Raw genomic sequence first — 25,965 nt, 5'->3', positions numbered from 1 at the left:
TCAGCTCTTGTTGCATTAGAAAATGTACAGACTTTTTGTATCTATGGTGCCATCTACACAGGAACTCTGTAAACCAAATCTGTAATATTACTTCTTTGCAGATGTCTGACTCCAGAGCAGGTCATGCTACGGTTGAAGTACAGATATGATAGAGAAGTTGATCACTGTCAAAGGTAGGGAGCTTCTCATCGTTGTAATATAAACCTTTTGCTACCCTTGACCTGCCATGCAGTACATAAATGGACACCCGAACAGCACCACTGACTGGCAGAGTAGTACATGAACTTTTATACTTTTTGTTTTTGCTTGAAAGTCAAAGTAAGGAGATGAGACCTTTATTCCTTAGTTTGTTTATTCTCTATTAGTAGATGGAGGACCTGAAATTTTCATCAATAATAACTACAGGTATTACTGCCAAACTAAAGTAAGCTAAAAAGCCAAACTTATAATTCACTAATGACTAAATCGCAAAATAAAATCGCAGCTAATATTTCCAGGTATTAATCACATGTTTGCTGTTATCACAGACAAATTGAGTAAATCTAATTCAGTATTTATACTGATTGATTCAATCCTGATATTGCAATTAATTGGCACAAATCACATAAAATAGCTGTACGGGGTGTCCCAAAGTGATGTTATTGTCATTTCTTCTCAAAATTTCCCTCATGAGTTCTAAAGATTGCTCACAATCTCTCCATAACTCTGTGTTTATTGCACCATTGTCTCTCCATCAGATGTTCAGCAATGGGCTGAGTTGAGGAGAAGTTGGAAAGTCAACAGCAGAAAGCTAAAAGCTAAAGGGTTACATAAATGGCATATGCACAGGTCTTAAGCAACAATGCGTGGCCATGACTATTCTGGCCTTATGCCATTGTTGGCCTCTATTGCAACACAACTGATTTAATCAGCAATGATGACTGCTCGGGCAGTCGGTGGCCTACTGCTGTCCTCAACAATGTTTAACCAAGGGTGTTTATAAGCCATCATCAGCCCCAGGTAACTGCTGTCAAAGTAAGACCCCAATAGCACCAGTTCCCTTAAAGTCTTATTAAAAGACAACGCCTGACTCAGCTGGATGCACCCGTCTGGGGTGAACTCGTTTCGACTCAAGTCAAGCAAGCGCAATCGGTGGTTGAACTTCAAGGCCTCGGCTAAAGCTACTTGGCCTGGTTTGTCAATGTGGGCATCCCGGAGGTTTAGCTCCGTGAGAGACTGGTTCATGCGTAGGCCTTTCATGATGTATCTAAAGCACATGCCCTCGAGGTGGATATTCGTAAGGTTGAGGGAAGTGAGCGCTTTGCTGTGCTCTAAGTGATAGCTGAGTTCTTGTGAGGTGACAGGGTTGAACGTGCAGCTGGTTAGGTCGAGGTGTTCCATCGTGAGAGGCACGCCGTGGATCACGCTGTTGACTAACATGGGCGCTTGGCAGTCGAATAGACTCACTTTCTTGACGTACCTCATGCTCTTGCAAGCCTTCTGCAAATCAGCTCGGACTGTTGCTGGGACGGAACAGGACTCGGCTGAGCTATACAAGTCGACGAGTTTCACGCAATCTATCGCAATATTCTCTTGGAACAAAATTGATAGAAACTGTGCAAACAAGTTGTCCGTTTTCCATTCGACTTTGAGGAATTTCACTTGGTAGTTTGAATGCATTGCTTTTGCAAGTTGCAGCATTGCATTCTCGCCGAAGTCAGTTTGCGAATCAAACAGAATCTCTAGTTCTCGTGGGCCTTGTGTGTTTATTTGGATGATCCTAGATAGGCCCAGTATCATGTTCATGCAGGAGATCCCCCGGGTTCGTACAATCAACTTCTTTGGCAAGGACTTCGAGATGATCTCGCACATGTCGTCTCTGTCAATCATCTCATGCAGGCACTCTAAACTCAAGCTAAAGTCCATCATTCTGCCCTCAGAGATCCCCAATATGACCCCCTTCTCATTACGCATGAAGCATATCTTTTTGCTGTGTTTCACATTCTCGTCTGCTAGACATGTCACCAGGATCTTCAGGGGCTGTAATACCTTGTTCATCCTCCGTAACCCGCAGACGTAACGACAAGTGTCATAGAACCAGACATCGGTAACAAGACGATCACAGTATTGCTTAAATTCCGTTGCCCCCATGTCCTTTAGATGCTGGGCGGCCAGGAAATCTTGCAGCACCTTACAAACGAACGCACATCTAACATCTCCGTCAATGCGATTGAGTAAGCCAAACTGATACACGAAATTGTTGTCGTATTCATTCTTCAGTTGATCGCAGGACAGGACCTTGCTGTGCTCCAAAGATGCTTGCAGTGCCGTCTGTTGCAGCTCGTGAAGCGTCCTAGTACCCAGGTTCTTTTTCTCGCGGGTGTTTCCGCTGTGTTTCAACTTGATGCAATCCACAAACTGCTCGAGGAGTATCATCTCTCTCGTAATCTTTGACAAGTCGACACCATTTGTGGTCGCCACTGTGCACAGACACAAACAGAAGAACGGCTTGACGGCGAGTTCACGCAGTGTCTCGTCTTGCAACGCTTGAAACAAGTTGGATACCTGGTCGAGCAGCGCGTTGCTCTGCTCCATGTATATACGCACCAAATCGGTAATATTTCGCCTCACTAACCCTAACAATATATGACGCTGTTGAAAATGCTTACAGATCGCGGGGGTAGATATCGACGTCATAAGGACGGAACAATTTGGCAACATCTTTTTCATGGCGATCTGATCAACTTCGTAGTTATCATTACTCATGTCATAATCGTCGAAAATGAATAGAACGTCCTGTTGGTTTGTCTCAATCACTTGCCAGAGTTCCTCCTTCCCTAATTGTAGCTCGTTTGTGAACTGCTCGAAGATGTGATCCTTCACGGTTCCCTTCATCACGGACAAGTCCATGTAGAACACGAGGTGGAACAGGTTGTGTAAGAAGTGGTTGTCGCTGAGCCAATCGTGGATGAGTCGTTTGCATAGTGTGGTCTTTCCTGTGCCACTTTGGCCAACGATGAGGACGGACTGCGGGTCATCTGGGCTGAACAAGTCTTGTAAGTCAACAGCTTGGCTGGAATAAAAGGAGGTATCATAAATTACTGTTCTTGCCCAGAATGTGACAAAACTTAAACACATCAGCCTGTCTTATCCACTCTGGGTCACATAAAAAAGGATAAATGCCGGCTTATAAATTTCTGGTCAAATCCAGTCTGACCAAAGTTCTTACCCTTGTGAGCTGATTATCTGCTGCTGAATGTAGAAGTCTCTGATCGAACACTTGATGTTCTCGACCCAGGGAACGGCTTTCCATCGTGAACACATCGCCCGTTGATGGGATCGGAGCAACTCTGACATGAGGCGTAGGTTATCTGTAGAGGTGAATGTCATATGTCATATTTCAGCTCACAAAACTGGTCTGTTATTCCGAAACACCACCAGCGAATACTCCTGTGTAAATATCATGTTATCAAATGGAGTGTTGACGTCTGCTTACCTGGTTTGTTGTTCATTGATTCTTTCTTGAGTGCCATGTACGTCCTGTTCATCATCTCGTAAAGATGCGAGTGTTTGAACTTGATGGCTCTGACAAAATACTGGTAGGCATTGGCGGGTTTCTTGTACAAGATCGTGATCAGGGCATCCATCCGTTGTCGGTTCTTCTCATTACAGTAGATGGCGTTCTGCTCTTCGTGGGTGAGAATCTCGTATTTGACGAGTTGCTCGATGATGTCTGGGACCTTGACGTTGGTGACGAGAGGTTGGTAGAATTTCTGGAGGGTTTCGCACTCTTCCTTTGGTAGTCCTGAAATAGTTTGGTTTATCACGATCAGTCCCAGTGTCATCCCTGACTGTTTTGAATGTATCGGGCTAATGTTTTTTCTCAACTATTGAAAAAATTAAATTTTTTCTCAATAAAAATCATGATTTCCCCGAGTCATTTGAACCATCATATGATACACCCTCAATAGCTTTTGGCAAATCTAACATTTGCAATATTTCTGTGTCTCTATTTGGGTTACTCCACCAGTTCTTAACTTACCCCCTTCAACAGAATGAAGCCGTGGCCTCCTCAACCGACTGCTACCCCCTCTATGAGCCGACCCGACACTCGTCAATCGCGGCCTCCTTCCAGTCGACACAGCATCTCCTGACGTAGACACGTCACTTGCTGCACTATCCAGACGTTTGCGGACGTACGGATTCCGATGCCACTGATTGTATTCCTTCTCCTGCCACGTCTGGAGCCGGCTGATCCACATCTCTTGCATCTCTTCCGTCATCACCTCCCGGTAAATCTTATCCGCTCTCGGCAGACACTTCTCCCCGCCGAGTTCTAACAACGCCCCAAGAATCACGGACCAGTAACGGAGGGCTTCATCATCAGACATTTCAGTCTTCGACAACAGTTCTTTCCTCAACGCGTGGACCCGAGCAATGTTTGCAGAAATGCTGCAGTCGTGTTCCTCAGGCATCAGTAACCAGCCGTTGGGATACGGGGGACTTAGGTGACATATCTGTCGCAGCAGTATTGACAGTAACATCAGATCATAATGCTCCGATGCAATCCGTTTCTTATTCTTAGGGTACAGCTTCTTCCATTGGTATTCCTCAAATATTCCTCTCGCGTGGAGCGTCTCCATACGTTGTCTTAAATTCGGCGACGCGAGTTTGTCGGCGAGGGTCAGGGGTGGGTAGAACTTGTTGAAAGTCTCGCGCATTCCGATGAGGCTTCCCTCAACCATCAGGCTGCAGAGTTTCCCGTACCATCTGGTCGCCCGCGCTGATAGTGATAATGGGAACGTTACCTTTTTCTCTGCCATCTCCCCAGACTGAAATGGAGTGAAAATCTTGTTGAATGAACGATTTGTGGAAATAGGCAGTTTTAACAATTTTTACCCAATATGACCAAATGCTTAAAGGAATATGACCTCCAGCAGGTTAATAATATTCCTTGCTTAATTTTTAAACAGGGAAGTCTGAATAGCAAGAAAAAATGAAATCATTTTTTCATGGGAATGTTATCTCTCAATGATTGACCATAATCTCTACCACTTGACACATCACCAATTTGACAACTTGACAATCACCAAAGGTGAAAGATTGGCTGTCCAAGATGTATGGCAATAAAAATGATAGTGAAGTCTTTTATCAGTGTTTTCAAACATGAAAAGTGAAAGGACTGTGAATGTTATCTTTGTACATCAATAAACAATTGTGTGTGGACTTGATAAAAATAAAGATAGCGGTTGTGTGATTTGCTTTTTAGTGATTTGTTTGGTAACTATGGAGCAAGAAAGGGTAGTTAAAAGATATATCTTTCCTAATTTATGAATGGATGGTATTTCTGGGTCTTGATTTTGCTATTATGGGAGATAAAAAAAACTTCATCTCAGCAACATAACGTTTGTGTTTATAGTCTCATACCAAGTATTCGGAGAGGTTAATATCCGACTATACACTTTAACCCATGTCTATCCTGAACGTTTTCAGTAGAACTTGAATGAGCTGCTCATCCAGTGCTACAACTCGAGTATTTCTCACCGGTACCCATTTATACACCTGGGTGGAGAGAGGCGAGTGAGACAAGAGACTGGCCTAGAGACTCATGTCTATGGTGGGGTTGGAACCAAGGGCCTCTTGACCACTAGCTGGGAGTACGAGCCACTAGACCAGCGACTCCTAAACGCATGGCACGGGACAGAATAAGTTTGGTAGTATGGAAATAGCAAGGTTGAGGTCACGCTCAATTGCCTGGTGCCTAAGACCCACTCTGGTAACTTCATCTTGTATTCTGGAACAAAGGGTTAACTCACCATTTCGAATAAATCCTCCCCCTTTGACATCCTTATAACAATTGATTAATTATTCAGTAATCCTAAAGTGGCATTGATTGAGGAACAGTTTATATTAGGATCATTTTGTTGGACACTTGACACAAACACTGCTGTCTGAGCAGGGCTGGTGAAATCATTATGACTTGATTACGGCATGGCTACGATAACACCCCTACACTCTTTTTCAAATTTTCGTGTTTGAGATTGCCCAGCTTACGTGCTATAATCACTCTAGTGAATATTGGAGTCCGCTTTCCAACTTGATGAGAATCATGGTATTAGATTAGGCTTCTCAACTTGTTGAGAGTAATATGTATTAGAGAAGGCTTCTCAACTTGTTGAGAATCATTTAAGCAGGCTTCCCGACTTGAACAAAAGAACATGTGGTATGCGACATGATGTGGTCATTTGCTTGCAATTGGTTTGTTACGGCCTTCAACTTCCAAAATTGCAATTAGCCTCTTTCCATGATTTCGTTACGGACTATACTAAAACACATTGTGTCAGAGTTGTCTCCATGCTATAAAATAACAAAGTCCTACAGATATGGTATTATGATTATATTAAGTGATTAAATATTTGACAAGTGGCCTTTCCATGTTGACAAGCACTCCTGTGCCTAAATAACGATATATTAAATGTTTGATTTTCTACCGCGGCTGAAGTCTTTTCATGCTCAGAACATCAAGGTAATTTTGATAATTTCATGTCGGGGTTCATCTCAATAGAGCCAATTATAAGGAGAATGTGTTTTTCTGGACTGAATGAAATGGAATCCTCACTGAACGAATAATGAATTGTTTATTTGACCTGGCAAACTTGGTTGTGACAATGTCTCTGATCTAGGCAAACAGGGCGTAACGATATCTTTCATGTAGTAATGAAGTAATGTTTAGTTTTTTACCATGGTCATGCATGGTTACTCTGTTCTCATTCATGCCCAAAACTTCAAGACAATATTGATCATATGATGGTAGGGTTCATCTCAATTGAGCCAATTATGAGTAAAATCTTGTCTTTGTCGATTTGCAAATTGAAAATTTATCTGGCCGGAATGAAATTGATATGTTGACAGTCGACAGTTGACACTCCACAAATTACCTTGACACTCCACTCTAATCTAGCTTGGCCTTAAAACTTAGCTATTTCTTGATACTTAATTAGTGTTTGTGTTTTTTATTAGGCCCCTCAATGTCATATTTGTTATTTGCAAGTCTACTGTAAGCTTTCCAACGCACATAACAGTTTGTGTTTCCCTTCAGGCAAATATTGGTCCCTTTTCCGATTCTATACATCAAACATTTACTACTGACGGGCTGTCTGCGGAAAGTGTATTCTTTTGATGTGTTTCCAAAAAACTGGCAGTTAGATGTTTGCATGGTTGGCTATTTGCCGTTCTGGCTCACGTCAATAGTTATTGTATCAGAATTTCCACACTGATCCATTGACTAAATTTGTCAAACTTTGAGTGCAGTTCCGCTACATTCTTCAAGCAGGCTTTAACTAAGGACATTTTAACCAAATTATGATTTATTTTTGTCTCTTATCGAAAGTGCTGTCGTTACAGGTCTGCTCTGAAGAAGGTCTATGAGCGAGATGATACTCCCACCAAGAGGATGGTCCTGTGCGTGGTGGGGATCATATTCCTTCCGGAGAATAACCCACTGGGAGGACAGGTAAAATCCTCTGTTTTTAAAAGAGGCTGCTACCTAGCCCAAGAGTTTTTTTCAACTCAAAAAAATTAAATTTTTTTTGATGGATTTGAAATTTTCTCCCCATTTCTTAAAATGAAAAAATATTTTTTCATGACTTTTTTGTGATTTGAGGTTATGAGCAAAATCCACAAAAATTTAAATGCCAATGAAATTTTGGTGGTTTACACGTTTTGCCGTTCTTAAAATCACTGCTGGCATCCTATAGCAGCCGACCCATGTTAATCACTGTAACCCTGAGTCAAAACATCTCTTTCTAGGCTGTGATTGAACTGACAGATGGCTGGTATAGCATCAAGACCTTACTAGACAAGCCGCTGACAGGCCTATTTCGAGCTGGCAAGATCGGGGTTGGGCAAAAGTTGTGCATCTCTGGCTCCGAGTTGACAGGGTCTCAGGATGCTTGCTCCCCATTGGAGGTTTGTATGATAACTGTTAGCAAACTTATCACTGGTGTTACTAGTGGTGTTATACAAATACACACATTGAATAGAGTTATGTTTCTTTCTATTTACTTGTGGCACACATAAATACAATTTAAATGATTAGAGGAGCCTTTAAGTTTTCTTGTTGTGAAGCAGAACTATTACCATTCAACCAAATGGTACTCTATTGGTAAACATGAAATGTCACTGATCCATCGATGCACGAAATCACCCCTGAATAAACACCATGCTCTAATTGTCAAATCTCTTTTAACTAACTTGTAATTGGCCTGATATTTACATGTTTTAGTCAATAGATACAATACTGTTATCAATGATCAAAGCACTAGACAGCTTAATGTAGCAAGGCCTTGTTGACAAAGAAAGAATCATTGACTTGTTGTACATTGTAAGTCAGAAAATGGTTTAAGGTTTGATCAAAGGCGCAACCATGTTGGCAAGAACTTGAAATTCTAAAGTAGGTGGAACTCTTTCAAAATGAAGTGAGTGTCAATTCTGAGGTTGGGAGTCAGTTCTTTGTTTTCAAGAGAACACCCTCCTGGGTTTTTAAAATGAGCATTCACCTCATTTTGAATGAGTTCCATAGTTGCCAGTTGTAGCCAAAATGGTGGTGCTATGATCAACGCTAATCTGTAAACAATCACTACAATGGGCTTGTTGTCAAGTCTTTTGGGCAACTTTGTAAATGAGCAAATGTCTTCATGTTTATTGAGACAGTTGACAGAATCGAAAAGTGATCAAAGTTAGTGCCCATTTTGGTCGCTTTGACTTTTTTCAACAGTTATTTTAATTGCTTCAAAAATGGATATTTGCTATAAAACTACGAACCAATTTTCGTGATAGTCAACCATGTTAAATTTCTTTGCACTGCTTTCGATTTGGCAGGTCACTGTTGCTTCATGACCAAATGTATTCTTATTTGTCAGCAAGGTTATCAAGATGAATAACACACATTTCAAAACTCTTCAACTGAAAGTATCCTTTCCTTGAATTGTTGTAAATGGAATTTAGTGACAGGTTAGATGTGCCCCCCAGCCAATGTCATATCTGGTGAACAAACCAATTTTAAGGATTTGACCATGAAATGATTGTGTGAGTTTCAAAATCAATGCTGTACGAAAAGTCTTTTTCAAAGAAACTAGGTGACATAGAAAAAACTCTCTGATCTTTAGAATTAGTTGATAAGTTTATCTATTTCGTGTTTAATCCTGCATGAACTTTTTGTAACCTTTGTTCCGTTTGGGCGGAATTTTATGGTTGATTTTATCACTTTTGATCGCAGGTCAGTATTCGATTTTAAGATTTTATGACGGGTGGAATCGAGGTATTTCTTTTATCTTGGATTGTACATCGCGTCAAATCAAAGAGATAATGACTTACCTTAAAACTTTATGTATTCATCTCCCCGTTCTCTTTACGGATATCTTTCCAAATCACCTCGCCCTCAATATCTCTGGTTTGTGTGAGAAGTTTTCAAATCTCCGTCAATATGCGCTGATGCATCCCAACTAAATGACCGAGGCTTAATTATTACTTTACAGGCTATTAATATTGAATGGCGTTCTCGATATCCGACATAGTTATATTAACTTATTGATAGCTGCATGGCAACATGTCGACTTGAGTTGTTAAGAAAGGATGTCTTTTCTTCTTTGGTTGCTTGTTGTCTTGAGCAAGCCACTTTACTAGGCTTCCCAGTTCACTCAAATGATTAGCTGTATACGCAGTTCCCATTTAGACCTTCAAATACCCCCTTGGGACTGACAAAAGTTGTCCTTAGTAGGGAGGTATCCTGAATAAGAAGGTCAAATTTAACAGAAATGACCAATTTGGGACCAAAACTAGTGTCCTTGTGAGGGTATCCTGGTTACAGAGGTGTCCGCTGTATTTCTTCTCTTCCTCTAATCTGTGCTATTTGTATTGACCAGGCTCCTGCAGATTTGCTGCTGAAGATATTTGCCAATTCTACCCGTCGCGCCCGCTGGGATAGTCGCCTAGGCTTCTGTGACTGCCCCCAGCCTTTCCCCGTACCACTCAACTCACTTTTCCCAGAGGGTGGGCTCATAGGCTGTGTGGATGTGGTGGTGACCAGAGTTTACCCAACCCAGGTAGGAATCACGACAACTTCCCTGTGTACAGCATTAAAAAGAACATTCTCTACTGAGATGTTTCCAATAATCATTTCGTGCTCAAATGGGCAACTCCGTTACCCCTTTATATCAAGAACTGTTCCTGGTAAGTGCTTTGAGGTAGATGATAACCAGCCAAGCCTTCCTCTTGACTGAACAAAAAGATCTAGGTAGATCAAAATTGATTAGATTAGATTAGATTAGATTAATCCATACTTAGTAACAAGGAATATTTATATTAAATTGCTGTATTTCTTTCGTTATAGTATATGGAGAAGCTCCCAGATGGCAGTAATGTGTTCCGTAGCGTCCGCATGGAGGAGAAGATCGCCAAGCTACACGAGAGGAGGAAGGAGGTAGCCATGGAGACGTTACAGGCGAAGCTACAGAGACAGTTTGACGATGAAGAGAAAAGTGGTAAGTTTGCCTTGAAGCTCTGGTGAGTTTCTTGGAGATGCTGTGTTGAATTTTCAAGGGTGTGACATTTCCAATTTTTGGTAGATTTCCCCCAGTGGAACAGCTTAACCTGCCGGCAAGTCTTGATTAGAGAATCTTTAATCCATACGTGCTGCCGGCCATAGAGGAATTCCTCTATGGTCTAATGGGTGGCGTATTGTCTCCAGAGCTTGAAGTTGAGCAACATTGAGCGCGGTCATCAATCAGATTGGTGACCGGTGCATATCATACATGGGGAAGCACACAGTTGTTTTGTTAAGCAAGATAACTTCTTTCATTCTTCATTTAGAGAGAACCAAGACAACCTCCAGGGGCATGAAAAGATGGAAAAAACCTGAAGTTGAATCCCTCCTAACTGGTTACGACATCTATGAAGCAATGGAGCAAGCGTCTGACCCTGGCGTCGTCCAAGAGTACCTTAGTGACCACCAGATGTCTCTCCTAGCTGAATACAGGCAGGAACTGATGGAGGAACGGCAGGCAAAATTGAGGGCAGAGTTCCAGAAAGCTGTGGTTGACAGCGAGGAAAAGGTGGGTCAAAGTTTTCGTATGCCGAAAACCCGGGAATATTCGCGTTGCCAGCCACCATTATTGAAGTTCTACGCCAATAACAAGCGCAGGAAGATACTAGAATCATAGTGTCCCAAACACTGAAACACCGAAAATTTTATTTTCTATTCTGTGCCCTTTCAGGCCTCTTTAACACGACAGGTTGTGCCACTGTACAAGGTCCGGGTAGCTGGGACTGCCACAAACGATATGGATAGGACCATTTGTAAGTAAACATAACCTTACTAAGTTAGCGTCTCCTGTGTCAGACATTTCGACTGAGCTTCTAATCTTTTGACCATCCTCGCTGGTCATTAACTTTTAAACCTAATCAACAAATCCAATAATCTAATCTAATATGGCTTGTTTGAAAGTGACTTTCTCGAGCCTTTTTCTGAATGTTTTCTCTTACTTCCAGCCACGTTCCTGACTGTTTGGAGGCCGTCTGAATGTACCACACAGATGCTATCCGAGGGGAAACGGCTGAAAATATTCAACCTGTCTGCAGCCCCTGGCAGGTATGTTGAAGACTTGATATGTCTAAATTCAATACATCCCATTACGGCTTTGAAATTATTTGATGATGACGTCCGACGAGCTTAATTTGTTGGGGCTGAATTGGGATGAGGCGCAGTGGGCAGCCAAGGATGAAAAGCAATGAAGGGCATGTGTTGTGGTCTTATGGCCCACTTGGGACGAAGAGCCTAAGTAAGTAAGTAAGGGTCGTCCTGAGTAAGCTCCTGATGATCTTTGCCCAGGGTACAGGTCATCCTGAGAAGCTACCGACCATCTCATGACGTTTATTTTTCAGAGGTTGGCAAAACAAGGATACCAGTCTGACAGCTACCAGGGCGACACAGTACCAACCCATCAATGCTGAGGAGAACTTCATTGACCTCATTTATGAACCGAGAGAGGTTAGTACAAGATTTGGAGGTTTTTCAAAGTAATGAGAATCAGTCCTTGTCATGGCTTAGTGAATGGTTTTGTAGTGGTATTTCCTTCATACTGATGTGGTGTGGTTCTTCGCTGGCGAATTTTGGGACAAAACACAGGCCAGTTTGAAATTACCGACAGGCAGTTGCCGAGCCTTGAACCCACGATCTCTGGTCACAAGTCATACATTCTTTCAGTATACTTCCCATATAATGATCAGCCTTCATTCCCTGTTTATATAGGTGTCCTGTCTGGGGAGTATGCAACACGCCCCGCTGTATGGAGAGTTGGACCTTGCTGGTTTGGTTGTGAGCGTGCCTCCAGACACGCAACGGCTCAAGTAAGTAGACTGGAGGAGCTACTCATCTGGATGAGTGTTGGCCTCATGGCTCCATCTGTGAAACCAAGACGGAGCAAGCTGGAGAATCATCAGTTTCTTGGCAGATCCTGGCCCGGCTGTAACCATCCCTGGAAAATTTGGAACCTTCCTGTTTTGCTTTCAATGTCCAGGGAGTTTCTCCGGTATGAATCGACCCCCTTTGACTGATCCCTTGAAACATTCCTTAGATAAGAGTAGACTTGTTTTATTTCAACAGTTTTTTTCTTCAACTTCTTACACCATTGCTCTCTTTTTAGTGGTTTTGAGACCGTCCTGGCGTGCGACCACGCTGGAAATCTTGCGACTATCAAGTTCTGGGGCGGCCTGCAGAATTACGGTGTCGAGGAGATACTCAAGCCAGGGGTATTTGTCGGAATCTGCAACTTATCTTGGAGGCGGGATAGCATGAGTGGGCCAATAAGATGTGTGTATGTCTCGGAGTCAACTCACTTCACGACGAAACCTCACGAAGAACACTTGAGAACTGCTTTGGACAAGTTGCGACGGGATATTGAGGTAGGTTCTGTAGGCAGTGATGAAAAGATTAATGGTTGCAGAGGCCTTTGTCAGGGCTTTTCAAATATCAACTACTGTAAGCAGTCTGTTGAGGTGCCAAGCTGGTCCAAGGAGCACCAGGCTACTCAACCTCTAAACACATGGCAAATGAGAAACAAGTCTATTTCAGCCTCAAAATCTCCCTTGTTTGTGCCCTGTAGAATCTCATGTGCCCAATGCTTGCTTATTTACAATCTTGCCTCTCTTTCCAGAACCCGAAGACCATGATTGAGGAAATGAAGAAGAAGGTAGACGATGTCATGATGTCATATGCAGACTTTTCACGAACAACACCCACATCGAATAGGCAACTGAAAGCGTCAAATTTGAACACTCCGCAAAATTCAAAAGTGCTCTCCGAACTCTCCAGTGTGAAATCGTCTGCATTAAAATGTGTTAATTCGAATGTCACCGGGAGTTCGAACAGGTGTCCTAGCCTAAAGGTTAGCAATATTGCTATGGGAACTGATGTGTTGTTGATGAATTCTTCACCAAAGAACGAAACTTGTGGTGCAAAGACAAAGTCAAAAATGCATTCAGCTCTCGAGGATTGTCTGTCACCGATGGGAGACGACTTTGAAGATGTTCGACTCTCCCAACAGAGGTCACTACAACGGTCAAAGGCAAAGAAACTGGAGATGTACGAAGGTGCTGGCTCAAGTAGCCCATTACCACAAGTGCTGCAGATGCCTACGCCAGTTTCTAGCAAACTGAGACGTGATTTTAAGGCACCCAATATGACTCCTGTTGACTCGAAAATCCAGACTGCCGTTTCGGAACGGAAAGTAGACTTGGTTGCGAAAAACTTAGGGAGTGATTTTGAGGATGTTTCAAATGATGTAGATTGCGATGAAGGGAAAAGGGAGACACCAGATTCTCTTCTCAGTGTGACAGTGACACCATTAGTGAGGACTGGTTTGATGACAAGGGCGAGGAGAATCGGTCTGGTGTCGCGAAGGAGAAGCTTAGTGCTTCCTCCTAGTGATGTAAAAGTGAGACATGAGACTGAATGCACTGGAAAGAATGATTCTTCTACAACTGATTCTGTTGTAAAAACTGATAGCTCAGATTCAAACATTTGTAAGACCTCTGTTGCAACGAATGTTGTGGATGACCCTGATCGAAAGTCTGGTGCAAAATCTGCTGATCCCAATGCAGGTGCTGATTCTGATCACACAAAAACAGTGTCTGGGGACACAGTTTCTACCAACTCATCCAAGGATAGTCAAAATAAGACTTTGCTAAAAAGTGTCGGGTCTGGGGACTGTTTTGAAATGTTAACTGAAAAGAATAAGGATTTAGGTCTTGGTGCTGATCAAAATCCTTCAAATAGAGATATGATGTCCTTGCCTGATTCAAAGGTGACTGATTCTGGTTCTCAGGACAGTATCGGCAACCTTGGTGCACCTGTTGGTGAGGCTGATATTGTGAGCACTACAGAGTCTTCGCAGTCACAATTCAGCGACGGTAGTGCAGCTGGTGACAGAACCAGAAATAAACGGAAACATTCTGAAAGTTCGAGTTCTGATAGCGCCAAGCGACGACGATCCTCTCGGCTCAGTCGCAGGAGATGAAGTGTTTCAAACAGCAGAATAGCAAGCGTATTATTTGCAGAAGTAGCAGTTTGCCAGAGGGACTATTCACCCCCCCTACAACTAGAGATCTGCTTCGAGTATGCTATCTATCTCTTTTCAGTGTCTTTTTTGGACATTCTAAAGGAGGAGATAATGTGTGATAGAACAATTATCTCCATGTCTCGTCCTTTAATGGGCATTGGAGTGGCACAGTGACTATGATCGATGTAATGTACATGTATGAAGTCATTATGGTCGTAAGCGCTGTGCCTGTCACCGGCGCCGGTGTGAATAAATCTACTTGTATGAATGGTCAATGGCTCACGACTTCATGAAATAATTGCGTCACGAGGAAGGAAACAATGGGAATCACGTCCGACGTGGTAACTGTGGTTGCGGTGCGTCGGGAATGCAGGATCGGCCAACGCGCCGCCCGTATGGAATGCGACAAACTGTACCGGAACCAGAATTGTCATGGGTCTGCACAATTTTTTTCAGAGTCGATGGACATGATGGATATATGATGGATATATGAATTTTGTTTACACTTTATACATACGTAACCATTACACTCACTGAATAAGACACAACTTGGGGGTTTTACGGGCCCTTTCTGTACTTGCATATACTAGGCTTGTTAATAGAAGCTAAGTCTGCCTATCAGAAAAGACCACCAAGCATTAAGCAATGATGGCAAGACCTCTTTACACATTAGTGTCACATCTGAGGACAAGACTCATGTGCAGTCCATTGTCATCCCGATTGTCCTTCCTTGATGTATCAGGTACCAAGGCCAAGCCAGTTCATTGCGTCCAGAGTCTACTTGGAGCTGGTTCCTCAAAAGATTTTTATCAACAGGCGCTGGATTTGGGTTGGTGGACATACAATGCACAGCTAGTAAGTTGTCCCCATTCCCCGAAATCTAGACTGTGCAGATCTGGGACAATTTGAGCCGTCTCAGTTTGTTGTCTTCCATGACAATACCCCCATGGCGTAGCCAGGGGGCAAAAACAGCCTTCAATTTGCAATGGCCTTGGAGGTTGTGATAACTACTTTGTATGGATCACATTGATAACATGCAACTGGTGTTCTACAGGCGAGGCCTGGTCCCAGCCATGCCACTGTTGAAAGGACAATTCTGGGCTTCATCTTGCACAAACAATACAAGAATGCAAGGCAGGAGCGGCTCTCAAGGTAGATTTCTGGAAATGCTATTAATTAGTTTTTCCAGAGAACTGGCAGCAACTATTACTAACTAGTTTAAAGGCACTCTTGCACAAACCATGTACAGGCGCGGAGCATATTTTGCAGGTATACTACACCTTACATGCAGTGATGACAATTTCTGCCCATTTTTATCTTATTTATAACTTCTGCAGCTCCAATCCTATAGTGATGGCAAGACCATTTATACAGCAACTATTACCAACTAGTTTAAAGACACTCTTGTACAAACCATTTACAGGCGCGGAGCATATTTTGCAGGTATTCTAACACCTAAGATGCAGTAACAACATTTTTATCTTATTACTTCTGCCCATTTTCATCATATTACTTCTGCAGCGTCAGTCATGCTGTACAATTAAGCAAACAAGATGGTACTTATTGCAGTTTTTAATTCCGATAATAACTTAATTTACAATGCATATCTTTTTCAATCAGCGGCATGGCTAGCTTTTAGATCTTTAGGGGGCAAAATAACACTTCTTCAAATTTTTCTCCCGAAATCGTGGTCAAAAACAAACTTTTTGGTGACGTCTGGAGGGGGGGGGGGCAGGCATTTGCCCTCTTCCGCTAGCTATGCCCCCGACAATGCTAGAACTTGTAGAAATGCAGCACATGGTGCTCATGGTGGATTAGAATCACAGAAACTATCCTCAAATGAGCCATTGAATGTGACATGTAACAAGCAACACTACTTTACAATGGACGTGAAAGAGTTAAAAGTTTGACAGGAACGCCACATCACTATCAGGTACTGGTGACAATCAGACTGGCGATGTCTTACAACGTCATAAATGGTTACATAATATATTTATTTTTCATCAAGTAGGGTACCTGTAGGCTTAGGATTCCCAAAGTTTCATTCGCCTTAACTTTTTCTTTGGCTCGGGGCTTTCCTGGCAGCACTTAATTGGCTCTTTAACAGCGTCTTGGCTCTTGGCTCTCAGATTAGGGCATCCCGCGGATATTCCATTCTACAATCTTTACTCCAATAACCAGATTTACAACTTTTTAGATCACATACTACAGAGCACAAACTACACAGTTTAGGTTTTAATGGGCCTGCTCATGGTAAAGTAGAATCACAGAAACTATCCTCAAATGAGCCATTGAATGTGACATGTAACAAGCAACACTAATTTACAAAGGATGTGAAAGAGTTCACCGTTCGATGGAATGTCACACAACTATCAGGTAATCACCCTCTGAACTGGTGACAATCGGACTGGCCTAAAATTCTCATTATCATCCACTCCTCAGTAAAATCCAACTAAAATGGGGTCATTGTATACAGTGGTACTGTATTACCCCGATAAGAAGCAAGTACGTCCCCCACTCTCAGCCAAGATATTTGTACGTGTACCGGTTTGACTACGGGCTGAAGTTGACGATGTACTCCTGATGGAGCCATTGGGTTCTTCGCCCGCTCATTGACCAAGGTGTGGTGACCTGGAGACAGTGACCGGGTTAGCACTAGCTGGTCGAAGGACATATTCTAAGGCGTCTATTCGCATCTTCTCATCTTTCAGGTACAACCTATTCACGTGGACCAAGTCTTACCCAGAACCTCCCCTTACGTAGCGTGGGGTACCAACCCACCGCAGATTCAAGAGATGTGTGCGTGGTAACCAGATATCCTACACCACCCCCAGATCTCAGAACTGGTTGTGATGCTGCCCATTCGCAATAGGTTTAACCGCCGTCATGCCCCTTTGATTTTGCCATTCAACGCCACCATCGGGACACAGGCCTCAAATTGAGGGATGGGCGACAATGATTATTTCAGACCGATCAGAATGTCACAAGCCCAGAGCGAAATCACCAGACAGTTATATGGAGTTACACCAAAAGGCTGACCCCTCACTTCATTTGTAAATAGGTGTTGGATATTTTTGTCACATTTAATGGACCCAGCTCCAACAATCTCTGGAGGGACCTTCAGTGCGGCAAATTGAATAGGTTTTTAAAAGTGAAAACAAAAAGGTCACTACACAGTAACTAAAGAATACCAGGTGTGGATATTGGGACACCCTAATCCAAGAGCCAAGAGCCGCGATAACCGTCGGTTTTTTTATAGTACAGATAGGCAGAGTACCGCTATCTCATTACTTGAATTGGCAGATTTCAATCAAGAATTTACAAATTTGAGCAATATCATGCCTTTTTAAAACAATTTTGATTGAACTATGTGCGCAAGGCTACATGATACGGCAGGAATGACAAACAAGTGCGATTGTACACAGTGTATGAAGTGCAGACTCATGTACACTGTACTTGCCCTATTGTATTGACGGCATAACAAGAGTACAATAAAAAATCCTGGCATGGTAGACTGTGAACCATATAGCTATCAAGGTGGTGATTTCTTACAATGTCATAAATGATTACATAATAAATTGATTTTTTATCAAGTAGGGTACCTGTAGGCTTAGGATTCCCAAAGTTTCATTAGCCTTAACTTTTTCTTTGGCTCGGGGCTTTCCTGGCAGCACTTAATTGGCTCTTTAACAGCGTCTTGGCTCTTGGCCCTCAGATTAGGGCATCCCGCGGATATTCCATTCTACAATCTTTACTCCAATAACCAGATTTACAACTTTTTAGATCACATACTACAGAGCACAAACTACACAGTTTAGGTTTTAATGGGCCTGCTCATGGTAAAGTAGAATCACAGAAACTATCCTCAAATGAGCCATTGAATGTGACATGTAACAAGCAACACTAATTTACAAAGGATGTGAAAGAGTTCACCGTTTGACGGAATGCCACATAACTATCAGGTAATCGCCCTCTGAACTGGTGACAATCGGACTGGCCTGAAATTCTCATTATCGTCCACTCCTCAGTAAAATCCAACTAAAATGGGGTCATTGTATACAGTGGTACTGTATTACCCCGATGAGAAGCAAGTACGTCCCCCACTCTCAGCTAAGATATTTGTACGTGTACCGGTTTGACTACGGGCTGAAGTTGACGATGTACTCCTGATGGAGCCATTGGGTTCTTCGCCCGCTCATTGACCAAGGTGTGGTGACCTGGAGACAGTGACCGGGTTAGCACTAGCTGGTCGAAGGACATATTCTAAGGCGTCTATTCGCATCTTCTCATCTTTCAGGTACAACCTATTCACGTGGACCAAGTCTTACCCAGAACCTCCCCTTACGTAGCGTGGGGTACCAACCCACCGCAGATTCAAGAGATGTGTGCGTGGTAACCAGATATCCTACACCACCCCCAGATCTCAGAACTGGTTGTGATGCTGCCCATTCGCAATAGGTTTAACCGCCGTCATGCCCCTTTGATTTTGCCATTCAACGCCACCATCGGGACACAGGCCTCAAATTGAGGGATGGGCGACAATGATTATTTCAGACCGATCAGAATGTCACAAGCCCAGAGCGAAATCACCAGACAGTTATATGGAGTTACACCAAAAGGCTGACCCCTCACTTCATTTGTAAATAGGTGTTGGATATTTTTGTCACATTTAATGGACCAGTCCAACAATCTCAGGAGGGACCTTCAGTGCGGCAAATCGCATATGTTTTTAAAAGTGAAAACAAAAAGGTCACTTCAGTAGCTAACCTACAGTAACTAGAATACCAAGTGTTGGATATTTTTGTTACATTTAATGGAGTCACTCCAACAATCTTTTGAGGGATCAATGCAGTTGATCATGATGGCTTTGTAAACTGAAAACAAATGGGTCACTAGCACTGCCTTATGTTACTGTGGCAAACAAAGTGACACTTGTTCCATTGTACAATCCTTACTCCAATCTTTTCAAATCACATACTACAGAGCACAAACTACAGTTATAGGCCTAAAGCAGGCCCAGGGGCTTTAGTCCTAACTTGAAAAAAGGTCCTTCTCAGCTGAAAAATTGAATGTCCAAATATTGTTTGTGCTGTCTTTCAGAATATTCTTCATGCTCAGGATGTTGTGTCCAAACTTTACCATCCGAGGACCTACTGGTGAACCAAAGCTGAAATAATGATAACAACTGATTAAGAGTGGAAGAAAATGAGGGTTACCCATTCAATTGAAAGGTGTCCGTCAATCATGATGTTTACAAGATGTTGTACCGAAAGATATCAGTCATATCGAATACTCAAATTACTTTTGTAGCATTATCACGGGAGACTGGTTGTGACTTTGTCCTTGAATTTTTCATGGCAGGAAATTAGAATCATGTACCACAGACTATCCTTCCATGCAACAATGTCATCATTAGGATGATAGTTGCAGTCACAGAAGGGTATCCTGAGCTTGCCTAGGCCTCAGCCAGATCAGCAATATTTAGACCTATACCGCAAAACACAAGTTTTGCTATAAACAATCAACAAACCGTTGTAGTCAAAGACGCCTGGACATCACGGGGCAATCTTGCATCAACATTGTAGATTCCCTCATCTTTGTCTTCAGTAAGATATTGCTGCAGTCCACTGATCCCAGCTGAGAGCATTGGTAGTGGTGTTGGAGGGCCAACCCTCCCCATCTGGATTGGTCTTAGCTTGTTAACCAGGAGGACGATTGTGCGGTATCAGTCTTGATCACCTGTGCTATTTTCCAGTCTAGTTCATGAGGTGTTGGCTGCTGGAAAGACCAATAGTATTCATTTAATTTAGAGTTTTGAATGACCAATCCTCGATTTCCGTTTCTCTGAAATTTTGAAAGGTCATCCTCTCCTCCCTTGGTTTTTTGATTTCTGAAGATAAAATCAAAACTCAGCCACCTTGTAAATTTGGGACAATTCAAATTCCAATTTAATACCGCAAGGGAGTCTTGGTCATAGCCAAATTCCTTTTAATCTTCTACAAACATTGTGTAACTTGGCACAACCTACATTTTACCACAAGGACTTCTTGACTGCATCCAAAATTATGGTCTTATGGTCTGGTGTCATAACTTTCAACGCCAGTCTTTCCAAAAAAGCAACCTCAGCGTTTCTATTCATAAAGCTGGGTGGAGTTAAACAAGATAGAGAGTGACCTGCGACAGGTCTCATGCCAACTTTAAGGTTCAAACGATGGGCCTCTGGAGTTCAAGCAACTAATCCACAGAAGCTCTGGTACATATGTTGATGAGTCGTCTTCCCAACCTGCTGTCACTGTCTCACAAAGTGCAATGATTTGAAGACCTAACTAGCACACATCACAGGCAAATGGAATAATTTCAAAATGCATGCTTACAGCAGAGGGTACCTGTACTTGTCACTAAACCACCTGTCCTTTTACTGTGTGGTGCAGTCTCTCTTGGACAACCTCAGGGACAAAGTTCATATTTATTCAAACTGAAAACTCTTAATACATTTAAAAACTTACAGGAAAAGCCTTTAGTTTCCAATGGATCCATCTTCAGTCCTGCCATTGGTGACGTTGGCAACATGATAGGGATTGTCAATAATCTTAGCTTGGTTCAGCCCCAGCTCTTGTTCACAGCAGGCATTCCAGGGGTGACAAGTGTCTCCGAGCATCCATGCAACGTGATGGTTTCTCCAGGCCCCCGTGACACCCAAGCCCAATGATCTTGAAACCATGCTGAAAAACAACCGAACCATTTAAATAATCATAAATTTGTTGACAATTTTACATAAAAATTCGGACACTTTGACATCTGGAAGCATCCATCCTATCATCGACTGGCTACTGATATCTCATCCTAGCAATTGCTAGGTAATTGCCTAGCTGTGGTGGTTACCTCGTAGATATGTTCCCAGGCGGCACAACCCTAATTTCTGTCCCTGTTGATAATCTTTCACTATCACAAGTCCAATTATCACTATATGAGCAGTTTTCACTTCACCAAAGATCACAAGCAAGCACTTTTTAAACTGCAGAATTACAGCAGAATGAATGTCACTAAACAAAGAGACAGGTAACTTCACGGCACACAGGCCTCCACCTCCTTTGATGGGATAGTTTGCCTGCATACTTGAGCCACGCCAAACCAAAGTGCTCCATCTACCTGATCAAGTGGGTTGCTGAATCTCCCTTGGACAGCCTTCGTGGGAACCATGCCCTCTGATCTTGTATTAGGCTGAAAAGAAACATCAAGATTTATCATAATTAATGCAGGCTATTACCGCATGCAAGAGTCTTTGATATCTCGCTAAGCGTACATCCTTTGATTGACCGCTTTCCAATCTCCTCTGTTTGAACATCATCCTCATTGTCTTGCCATGGGAGAGGGTTTGAGCCCTGTTGGTATCCTTTTCTGATACGGCCAGTGGTTAGCCACTAGCTTGATAAATTATGTGGGTACAGATTGCCTCCTCGCCACGCACTTGGCATGTAAGAAAGGAATATAGCAAGTAAGGAGCATCTCATATAGCAAGTCTGGCTCAGGCTGGCCCAGTCTTTATGGGTAACACAATTAACTTTTTCTAAAGTTGTTTATTACATAATCAAATATCATGCAGATTCCACACCAACCTTGTATCCCAAGACGGATTCTTCTCGCAACAACATTTCCAGTTCAAATGGTATTGTGGTCAGCAAAACCCAGCCAATGTCGCAGCAAAGAACTGTGGTCCTTGGTAAATTTTGTTAACGGGCCATGGCTTGTCAGTAGAATGACGATGCCATACCAAATCTGAATGCCTTCATCTCCTTCCCTGTTAATGTGGGTCATCAGGTGGAGGGGCTGAAAAAGATAATGGTTCTCACTTAACTTTTGATTCTGAATGGTAAATTCTCCACGGCACTCGCGGCAAATGGTAACCCCAAAGTTATGGGCCTGGCTGCCTTATTCTAATTATACAGCCCCAGTTCTTAGGCTCCGGATCCAGGTGTGCATTGCCAGGAGCTCCGCAATCACTCTGGCAGGGTTGCTATGCCTAAAATGAGCTGAGGCAAATTTGTCTTGGGCAAGGGACAAATTGCTGTTGAGAGGCCTCTACCTTCACAGCACTTTTTTCAAGAAATGCTTTGGAGGCAAAATCCTGAATTTTGAGGCCCGAAAACTAACAGTGAGTAGAAACATTGGCTTTCCACATCAAGTTCTTCTGACAAAGATTAAGCTTTATAAAATCAGAAGAGTCATTTAACACCAACAGCTTTGAAGTAAAGAATTTCAAGATTGAGGTCCAAGGCCAAGTTTTATGTTTCAAAGGACACATATCGAACTCTGTGAATTAAGACAAAATTAAGAAGCAGTCATCCCTCCAGTCCACATACCAGAGTTTCTGGTTGTTTATGATCACAATGACAAGGATATTGTGGGTTCAACTCTCACATAATCTGCGCCACCTCATCTCGTTGTCCTTGAGCAAGGCACCTAATACTTCATTGTGTCGCCCAAAGATTGAGGACACTCAAAAATCTCTGTCAATGTAAACCTATGTCAACTCATCCTGATATTTTGATGAGGAGACCCTAGGCTTCCACTGATCAGCACATCTGGGAAATTTTTAACTATGGAAGCACAAAAAGGGCCTTGTTCAATCCCAGTTTTATTATGAATCACTATATGAAATATCAGGTGGGCCAAATTTGGTATTTATTGTAAATTGTCAGTCAGGTACTCATCTGGAAATACTGTATTTTTCAGTTGAGTGATCCCTTCTTGGCTTTGTTGCTCTCCAGGCTGGGAACCACCTTCCTCTAAGCAAAGCTTCCTCCGCAACTGTGCTTTCAGGCAACAATGGGCATCACCAATAAACTTGATCGTTTCATTGCTATAATCAAGAAGATGGAAGAATATTTACAATGGGTAGTCTTGTTTAATACATCCAAGACCTTTTCAACTTTTCCTTCGACCAAGCTCATTGCTGAAGACTAGAGTGTCAGACATTTTTAAGAATAGCACAATACTCAACATCTTCATCTTGATCTTGGGTAGGTGGACATTGGGGACTTAGCCCTAAATCTTGTGAAAGTAAAAATCTGGCAAGGGGGGTCTGAGCATGGGGTCCCCCAGAAACATATGGGCCACATATTTTTTCCTGACATCTGGATTCCAATAATACACTAGGCTGTAAAACCTTTGCCTATGCTGCTGCTGGAATATAGATGGTTCGCGAAAAATATTAAATATCAGCCATTTTTTTCACAGGAACTTGAGGAAGCGCAAGTTTTACAACGACAATTGACATCACCCTTGTCGGAAGGGTAATTCTTCTAAATAGCTTTTAAAAGTGCGACCTCGAAATAATTGTCTTCCTCTAAATAATAAGAAATATAGGCTTCCAAGTCTATTTCCACATGGATGGGCAGTATTTTAATGTGGATGGAGGGATAAGCTACAGAGCATCACAATGCACTGAACTGAATAGTGAATGCACTGAATGATGCACACATGATGCACACATGATGCACATATGATGCACAGACATTCAAGTTTTTTAAGAGTTTTCAGCTGCGAATTTCAAATGCCACACCTACATTCTCGCCTCAAAATCGACGAAAAACAGAATAGAAATACGAATGTTAACTGCTTACCAATGGTTATTCTGTGTGTTAATTCCTGAACAGTTTACTTATCCAATTCGATCTACGATTTCCAGGAGGCGAGATGCCATTTCAGCCACAAGACGGCCACGAGAAAAACGAAACGTGTCACGGGATAAGCTCGCGAAAAACCGTTGTAAACGGCAGATTTCAACCTGAAAATCAAAAGGAACGACTTACAATGACGAACAACAAGTTATATTAACTAGTTATCAAGTTTGGAGCTGTCAAACAAGGCTGATTTATGACCGAAAACGACCATGAAATCATCATCACTGTTGCGCGAAACAATGTATTCATCTATATCAAGAACTTGCCGTCGTTCGAAGTTACCGTTTTCAAAAATCCCTTGTATATGATATCGTACGAATACTTTTTCACAGTATTTGTTCCTATAGATGTATAAATTCACAAAGAACCTCAAAATAAGTATTATTGGTGCTAATTCACAAGGATGATGAAGGATTTGATCGGTGTTTCGCGGCCGATTTTTGCTCTGAGCATGTGACGCGAATTGGCGCATTGCGCATTTCGAGAAAAAAACATCACGCTAATTTCTCCGACGGAAAAAATAGGGAACAAGTTGACTAAAATGAAAATGAATGGGCCTGTTATGGACACGAGATCATAAACAAGAATTCGGACATAAAACTTCTGTTATTTACCCGACAAAAACTGTCTTTGAGGACCAAAAATAACCACGAAATGTCAAAAGTTTCCGAAATGTATATCGTCTGCGTCCACGGCGTGCAGGAGTGCGGGCGTCACGTGATAGCAATGACGCGATGTCGTTGGTTGGAAACAACCAAATATGGTCCTCAAATTTGGCGGGGTATTGGGACCACAAACCAACCCTCAAAATGGCGTTTTTTGGCTTTACAAACCACGTATGGGTCCTGAAACTGACTATGAATTAAAGATGATAATATCTCTGGCAAAGAACGCTGCAATGACCCTGTTTTTTTTTGTTTTGTGAGAGTTCATTCACCCCTACCCCCCTACCCCCAAACCTCATTGGGCGGGTCCATTTTCCCTTTCCGTTGTTGCAGATACGAAAGCTATAAAATGGGATAGGAGCCGTATCGGCTTTCCTTCGGCAGCGGAGGGAAAAGCCATAAAATGGGATAGGAGCCGTCACGGCGCCATTGTTTATAGCACATCCAAAGAAAGAACATCTGCATCTAGGGGTTGTCAAGCGGGGTCGGGGTAGTGCGGTGCATAGGCCTACTCAGGGATTGTTTCATGATATCTTTTAAAGTCATTACATCAAAACCAGGCGAAAAGATATATAAATATATAAATACGCAGCCCTATTGAACGAAGGACAAGAGAGGAAGACATTGTAACAATCTTACTCGGCCACAATTGTTCGGTACTGTCGCAACCTTACTGTCTCAGAAAAGAAGGAGTATTGCCTCAAATGACTGACATGGAGACATTTTCACAACCTACCTCTTTCAGAATTGTAAGACATGCGATTGAAATCTGCGCCTTCGCCTTGCAATAACAGAATAAGGTTTGTATAGACTACAAATGATCATGGCCAGAAACAAAAATACATTGTCACAACCGAGTTTTCCAGTGTATACTGTTGCCTTCCTATACAGAATGTCTCTGAAAAGGATCTGCTGGTTGGCATACCGTTGGAATCGTTTGATGTTTCTCTCTACTTGCAGTCTTAGACTGTCTAGTCCCGAATAAGCCCCATCTCGTCAGGCTCATGAGCTGCCATCATCTTT

General features: G+C 42.5%; 1 protein-coding gene and 2 long non-coding RNA genes across 4 annotated transcripts; 1 reads left to right on the top strand and 2 right to left on the bottom strand.

The window, feature by feature from the left end:
- Nucleotides 1-365: 365 nt before the first annotated feature.
- LOC135493721 (uncharacterized) lies at nucleotides 366-9,470 on the bottom strand. Of its 2 annotated transcripts, none has more exons than XM_064781253.1 (5): nucleotides 9,355-9,470; nucleotides 4,022-4,811; nucleotides 3,476-3,784; nucleotides 3,209-3,350; nucleotides 366-3,052 (listed from the first exon to the last, which is right to left on the bottom strand). In XM_064781253.1, the coding sequence occupies exons 2-5, from the start codon at nucleotides 4,800-4,802 to the stop codon at nucleotides 904-906; spliced, it is 3,381 nt and encodes a 1,126-aa protein (XP_064637323.1). In that variant the 5' UTR covers nucleotides 4,803-4,811; nucleotides 9,355-9,470; the 3' UTR covers nucleotides 366-903. The 2 variants fall into 2 exon arrangements, with proteins under 2 accessions (XP_064637323.1, XP_064637322.1); XM_064781252.1 differs by lacking the exon at nucleotides 9,355-9,470 and adding an exon at nucleotides 5,796-5,948.
- Nucleotides 9,471-16,476: 7,006 nt separating this feature from the next.
- On the bottom strand, nucleotides 16,477-24,996 carry LOC135493927 (uncharacterized). The gene is made up of 7 exons (XR_010448321.1): nucleotides 24,892-24,996; nucleotides 24,218-24,381; nucleotides 22,211-23,454; nucleotides 21,744-21,815; nucleotides 21,101-21,316; nucleotides 20,125-20,372; nucleotides 16,477-19,761 (listed from the first exon to the last, which is right to left on the bottom strand). It is a non-coding gene; the product is annotated as an uncharacterized LOC135493927 (long non-coding RNA).
- On the top strand, nucleotides 22,060-24,334 carry LOC135493928 (uncharacterized). Its single transcript, XR_010448322.1, has 3 exons — nucleotides 22,060-22,089; nucleotides 23,832-23,913; nucleotides 24,283-24,334. It is a non-coding gene; the product is annotated as an uncharacterized LOC135493928 (long non-coding RNA).
- Nucleotides 24,997-25,965: the final 969 nt, after the last annotated feature.

The sequence above is a fragment of the Lineus longissimus genome, chromosome 9, assembly GCF_910592395.1.
Source record: "Lineus longissimus chromosome 9, tnLinLong1.2, whole genome shotgun sequence".
NCBI classification, from domain to species: domain Eukaryota; kingdom Metazoa; phylum Nemertea; class Pilidiophora; order Heteronemertea; family Lineidae; genus Lineus; species Lineus longissimus.
Note: the sequence above shows the minus strand (reverse complement) of the source record. Positions and strands in the feature narration are given on the sequence as shown.

Coding starts and splice junctions, on each gene's coding strand:
- LOC135493721 (XM_064781252.1), bottom strand. CDS start 5,825: ATGTCAAAGGGGGAGGATTTATTCGAAATG. Junction 4,812..5,795: donor GGGAGGATTTATTCGAAATG/GTGAGTTAACCC, acceptor ACTCCATTTCAG/TCTGGGGAGATGGCAGAGAA. Junction 3,785..4,021: donor GCTTCATTCTGTTGAAGGGG/GTAAGTTAAGAA, acceptor AAACTATTTCAG/GACTACCAAAGGAAGAGTGC.